The sequence below is a fragment of the Pteropus alecto genome, unplaced genomic scaffold, assembly GCF_000325575.1.
Source record: "Pteropus alecto unplaced genomic scaffold, ASM32557v1 scaffold139, whole genome shotgun sequence".
NCBI classification, from domain to species: Eukaryota; Metazoa; Chordata; class Mammalia; order Chiroptera; family Pteropodidae; genus Pteropus; species Pteropus alecto.
Genome location: NW_006443567.1, coordinates 5,519,099 through 5,525,777, shown reverse-complemented (window position 1 = coordinate 5,525,777; position 6,679 = coordinate 5,519,099). Strand labels below are relative to the sequence as shown.

General features: G+C 37.1%; 1 protein-coding gene across 1 annotated transcript in view; it reads left to right on the top strand.

Moving 5' to 3' along the window:
- ADGRG4 (adhesion G protein-coupled receptor G4) overlaps positions 1-6,679 on the top strand; it is an 85,190-nt gene that overhangs the window by 31,743 nt on the left and 46,768 nt on the right. Inside the window, 3 exon segments of the mRNA XM_015598753.1 lie at positions 1,684-1,778; positions 3,495-3,559; positions 6,320-6,406. Of these exon segments, the coding sequence (XP_015454239.1) occupies positions 1,684-1,778; positions 3,495-3,559; positions 6,320-6,406 (247 nt within the window).

Below are 6,679 nucleotides of genomic sequence, written 5' to 3'. Positions count from 1 at the left end.
TCTCTGACTGGTTTCCTTTTATAATTTCCATTTCCATTTTTATGTTTTTTATCTCTTTGTTAAAGTTCTCACTGAGTTCATCTATACTTCCCCTAAGTTCATTGAGCATCTTTATAACCAGTGTTTTGAACTCTGCATCTGTTAGATTGCTTGACTTCATTTTCCTGGATCTCTGTTCTGTTCTCTCATATGATTTCTGTTTCTTTGTCTTCCCATTTTGACTTCCTTCTGTGTCTGTTTCTATGTACTAAGGAAAGCTCCTAAGTCTCCCAGTCTTTTTAGTGTGGCTTTGCATAGTAGGTGTCCAGTGGCACAGTCCTGAGAGAGGTTCAGCCACAGGCCAAGTTTAGCCCCAGCCTGTGCCCCTCCGGGTCCACCTGTTAAGATTCAGCAAGCAATCCACAGACACTGTGCTTATAGTTGCCTTGAGAGGCGATGCCAGAAACCAAGGCCAACTGCCACCAGTGTGAGTCTAAGCGCTGCTCAGCAAGGAGCATAGGTCTTGCCAAGGACACAACTGGATGTGGCTTGGGTGGGGCTGCGAGTTGGGGGAGGCAGAGTTTCAGGGAATCCTCTGGGCAGAGTGACCTCTCTCATCCAGTTTGATGATGTCTCAGCTATGAGAGTGCTGAGTCCACACACTGGGATGGAGGAGGGCTCAACAGAGGAACGATGGGTACTACTGGCACTTTTGTCTGGGAGAGAGCCTCACCTCTGGCCCTCACTCTGACAACTCAGTGTCCCCTGTAAGTCTCTGGAGCTCCCCGTGCAGCTCACCTTGTGCTGATGCTCAGAGCGAGCAAGTCCATCACCGAGAATGTCCGTATGCCAACATGGTCTCTTTAAGAGTTATCTGCAGCTGCCAGTTGCAGGGGCTGCAGCCTCTGTACCGCTCACACCGGGCAGCCTCATGTCTTCACCTCCTCTTACCTTATGCAGTTGCAGGATGATTTCTTATTTCTCTCCCTAGTTGTAGTGCTTCTGTTCATCTAGATCCCAGGTGTCTTTGCTTGCTATTTGCTCCGTGTTTCTGTCACAACTTTGATTTGGTCACAAGAGGGATGAACAAAGCCTCTATCATCTATGCCATTTTTTCCGCCTCTTCTGAATTCCTCTTATATAAGTCTCAGCCTTCTCCAATCTTCGCCTCCAGCTGGCTTGGAATGCTTATCAGTGGCCAAGGAATATTTGGCTTCTATATTGCTCAAATTTTGGATGTTCCTTCAACTATCAACATTCTAAAATTGAAATTTTACAAGACAGACAAAAGAAAGAGGGACCCACAGAGGAAAACTTGAAGCAGAGAGAATGGCATGGAAAAATATAAATATTTTTTGGGACAAATATTCTTTTAAGATAATGTTCAGTTTGGTCATTATATGGACTATAAATCTGTTGGCTAATGAAAATTGAGGATTTGTGAGATTTGTGGAATGCCTATCAACTATGTATAAATCAGGGAACTGCCCAAATCATTAAAGCAAAAATGAAAAGCTATGTCCCGTTTTGCTTTTGAATATGAAGCCAAAAGTGCTGGTTTTTGACCTTGAAATCAAGCAAAATTTAAGAATAAGACTTCATTGTTTGGTTTCCTTAAAATGAAGAGCAATTTTGACCAAATCAACAGAAGTTAAATTTCTTGAACTAGATGCATAAAATTAATCTCCTTATTTTTAATTACAGTTTCCTTCTACAATATTAAAATGAACTTCTCTGTCTTCAATGAAGAGCCAGTGATCCCCATTACCAGTGTTGTAAATGAATTGTCAGGAAATTGGGTAAAATAATCTTTTGAATATTTGCTGTATATATAAAATATGTGAATATGTATACATATGACAAAGACTGACTATTAAAACTGAGCTTTGCTTTTTCTACTCATAATACATTTCACAGCTAATTGGTTTTGACTTTTTTTTGCTGCAAATCTATCCACTCTGTAATCATCACCATGAGTATGTATGTGGTTTCTCTTTCATAGTGCCAATGCTGAAAGCTTTTATAGAATGTTAATATTTTAATTTGTTTAGAACTATACATTTCCCTCTACTGACACAAATGCTGGATCTTTGCCAAATTTTCCTATTTGAGGAAAGTAAGAGAGCAGATATAACAAAGTCTATGCCATTGTTATTTAAATATTTTTTTGTTTTCTGCATTTTATTTTCTTCTCTTTCCTACAAAATAAATGTTTTATTTATCCTTACATTTTTCTGATAGTAAGAGTACTAGATACTCTCTGTAAAAATCCAGAAACTGAATTCTGAAACCCAGAATGTAAATGTTGTCTCTCTAATATTGTTCCTTGTATTAACTCTTCTTAACAGTTTGAAGTATATTCTTTCAGATTTTTTCTATACATACAAGAACATTGATGCATGTATGTTCTTTTACAAAAATATTGGAGTCCTACTAATTACGCTATTTTGCAACTTCTTTTTTACTTAGCCATCTATCTTTGAGCATAATCATGATGAGAAATATAGATCTACCTCATACACTTTAATGCATACATGGGATTTCACTAGATGATTGTAATTGTAGCATTTTTTTTTTAAATCCAGGTATCCATTGGTGAACATTTATGTTGTTTCTATTTTTTCTCTATTTGGAAACAATGCAGACAATAATGCTCTTGCAATAAATTTTGGGGGGCACTTGAGTATTTCTATAGGATAACTTCCTAGAACTGGAATTGCTGGATCAAAGGACATGAACATTTCACATTTGAATAGTTATCGATAAGTGACCTTCCAGATAGGTAATACCAACTTGTATCTCCACCAACAATAGATGATCATGTCTGCTTCCTATCTTTTCCCATCAGCATTTATTTTCAAGTGTATGTGACATGATTATAAGTGCTTGAAAATGGGTTGGTATATTCATCCATTAGGGTTGCCATAACAAAATATAATGCATAGGGTGGCTTAAACAACATTATTTTCACATAATTCTGGAGACTGGAAGTCCAATATCAATATGCCGGCAGGGTTGGTTTCTGGTGAGGTCTCTCTCCTTGGCTTGTAGATGGCCACCTTCTCATTGTATCCTCACATGGCTTTTTCTCTGTCTGTGTGTATGCATGCAGAGAGAGAGAGAGAGAGAGAGAGAGAGAGAGAGAGAGAGAGAGAGAGAGAGAGATATCTGGTGTTTCTTCCTCTTCTTATGAGGACATCAATCCTACTGGATTAGAGCTCCACCTTTAGAACTTCATTTAGCCTTAATAACTTCCTTAAAGGCCCTATTTCCAAATACAGTCACATTAGAGGGTTAGGGCTTCAACATATACATTTTGGGGGAACGTAATTCAGCTTATAACTGCAGGTAAAAACTAAGTGGAGCACATAGAAATGTTGAACCAATTGAAATTATGAATGTAACTTAATGATCGCATCATCGCAGGTAACTTTGCTGGGTTAAGATAGAGGAGAACTAAAGAGAGGAATACTAAATAAAGGAATACTAAAACTGATATGTTTTGTCTTTTACAGTTGAAGTCTATATTTCAGGACAGTGAATTTGCTCTCACTAATCTGACTATTCAAATTAAAAGCAGGTATGTTAATGTCATGTATGGTAGGTCAAAGGGCAGTTTGAGGGCATTCTGGGTCTGCCTATCTGGAGGTGATTTCCTTTGATTTGTCCGAGATGTAGGGACTGCTGCAGTTTGAATTGCATCTTTCCTTCTGAATGTAGGTTCTCTTTGGAATGAGAAAGAAATTTGTATCATTACTGTAGTGTGTAAAGCCTATGCGAAAGCAAAACAGAAGAAAATATGCAGGAGAAACAGTGGAATTGGACTCAGTTCCCTCTAATGGCCCTTTCAGTTTTAAAATGCTATGATTCTGTGACTTAGACAAAAAAAAAATCATGCCTTAAAGGGATAAAAGTCTCGGAATGGCCAATGCATGAAGATTTATAAGGCTTTTTAATTTTAGATAATGCACTTTAAGGAATTAGAAATTATAAAGGGAACTTGAAATGTTTAAAGTGAGGAATGCTGACTAGTCCAAGACGTGCCTGGGACACAAATTTGGAGAGGTGATCGTAGTGAAATCGCAGGTACTAAGTAGTATCAAGGAGACCATGACAGAAGCAATTGGTCATCGGAGAAATATTCCCTCTGCTCTTTATCTGCACACATACCGGTCCTCTATTAAAGAAACATCCAGAAGAATCTTTTTGAAAAATAGTCATGGCTCTGGTATACCATAGTAAACTGATTTTTAAAACAGTAAAAGTGACTGCTTATCTTCCACACACTGGGATTTTGGTTTCTACTGAATGTTCAAATATAAATAGGTTCAAGAAGGTTTATAGAAAGTAATGGAAGTAAATTTATGGTAGGTTATTAAAAGGGAATTGGGGTGTCTGGAGGAGTATACAACATTCTTTTCAAAAATTGTGTCAATTATTTTTCCTTATTACAAAAATTATATGTAGCTATTGTAAAATCTTAAAGCTTTACAGAAATATACAACTGGGATAGTGAAAGTCTCCAGAAACCCGCCTTTGCCCATCCGCTCCAAGAACTCTGGTTAACGAATTATTTTACCTATTCCTCTAGATTTGTTGCCATGCATTCACTAAGAGAATGGAATCCTACTCTACATGCTGTTTTACAATTTTCTTTTCTTACTTTAGAATGCATCATGTACATCTTTTCAGGCAAACATATACAGATTTAACTTATTCATTTTAATGTTTGCATAGCATTCTTTTGTATGGGTGTGTCATGGTGTATTTATTCAATTACCTAGTAATGGACATTTCAGTTATTTCCACCCTTGCAGCTATATTTTTATACACCCTTGCTATTACTATTATGGGATAGATTCCTGGAAGTAAAATTGCTGAGTCAAAGGCTTACCATCATTTTGGTATGCAAATAATGACCAAGCTCTTTGAAGTGTCTCCCTGGAGCCCTTGTATCATTTGAATATTCCAAGATGGGGGATTCTACTGTTCTGCCTCAGAGTTGTCTTTTTCCTGAACTTGTGCCCTTGTGCATTTGGTACTCTATTTCATCTTTCTATAATTTTTGATGCTTTTGATACAAAGACACTTCTGAGGATGAAATAACCATGGACTGAGGTTTTGTAAGTAATTTTTCAAAAGAAATATACTTGTATCCCATCCTATACCTGATCAGATATAAGTAAATAGCTCTTCCATCCAGGTGTGTATTGTCAGGCCAGGCTCATTTGTGATTATTTAAGGTTAAAATACATGAAGTTCTTTGAGTTCTACACAAGAACCCATTAAGGAAACCACTCTCAGCTTTTCTGAACTATATGACAGTTTTTTGAGGCAAATTTTGTGGGCTATGGGAGTATAGAATGACTTGAGGATTGTAAATGGTAAATGGAAATTCTACATTGTGGACTTCTTGCAAAGAAGCCTGGTTCTTCCAAGAGTGATGCAGTTGCTTGCAAGACTGGCATTCACATGATAAATTCACTCTCTATTTGTGTATATTTGAAGTCAGAGTGTGACAAACTATCTCTCATCATTCTTGTCTCAATTCAGGCACTTATTCCAGTGCCCAAAAATTTTACAATGTTAGACTCTAAAAAGATTAGTAAGCACACAGCTTTTAAGGTATTTAAATATGAGATAAATGTTTTGAATATGCAAAATACAATCAAGCCTACAATGCATTCCAAATTATTTATACCATTTAAAATACTTTTTGTAAATAGCTGAATCAGAATTTTTTAATACATGATCAATAATATGACATAACTAAAATCTCCTTCAAATAATAGATGTAAAAGACTTTTAGTGATAATGTTGTCCCTATAGTCAGCCTGCCTGGGTTAGGATCCCTACTCTTCCACTGAGACCTTGGACAACTTAATTAACCTCTCTGTGCCTCAGTTTCCTTGTCTGTGAAATGAGGATAACACTATTATGGTTCCTCACAGGGCTGTTGGAAAGATAGAGTGAGATAATTTATGTAAAGTGCTTAGCACAGGACATAGAGCATAATAAATACTTGGTACTGTCTACTATTGTCATCACCATGTTAAGCTTCAGATCCAGAAGGATTAGATTCTACTACCAGTTCTGGGACTCATCTGCTGTGTGGTACTGTGCAGATCATTTAACTTCTCTGAGCATAGATTCCTCACATAGAAAATGGAGTGACAATATGTGGATTGCTCACCTTACAGGGTTGGTATGAGGACTAAATATGCATTGATGTTTTTAAGGGTGATTTGAAGATGGCAATGGGTTACATAAATATAAAGTATAATTATGGTTGTTGTTGTTGACAATAAATCTTGTACTCAGTTGTGACGTTTGTTTAAAGATCTCAGTGGCTATGTACTTTTCTTTTGCATTATTTGGAACAGAGAGAAGGGCAAGAGATGGCTACAATTTCCTATGTACTATACAGGTAGGAGCTCGGTTTATTCATAGCTGGTACATTTAGTTCTGATTTTCCTTCCATTTAATTCTGTAAGTGCAGTCTGTTGGTCAGAGTTGTCAGGAGGAGATCAAAGTACCTGGTGGTTATTTTACAGAGGCTGTAATTGGGCTCTTGCCTTCATGAAATAAGTTGTTTCAGTTGGTCACAGCACAGTGTAGTAGCCTGTCTGCTGCCTCTTTGTAGTGAAGAGAAAATTGGGTCCAAAGTGGTCATAATTTTGGAATGGGGGAATAAAGTGTT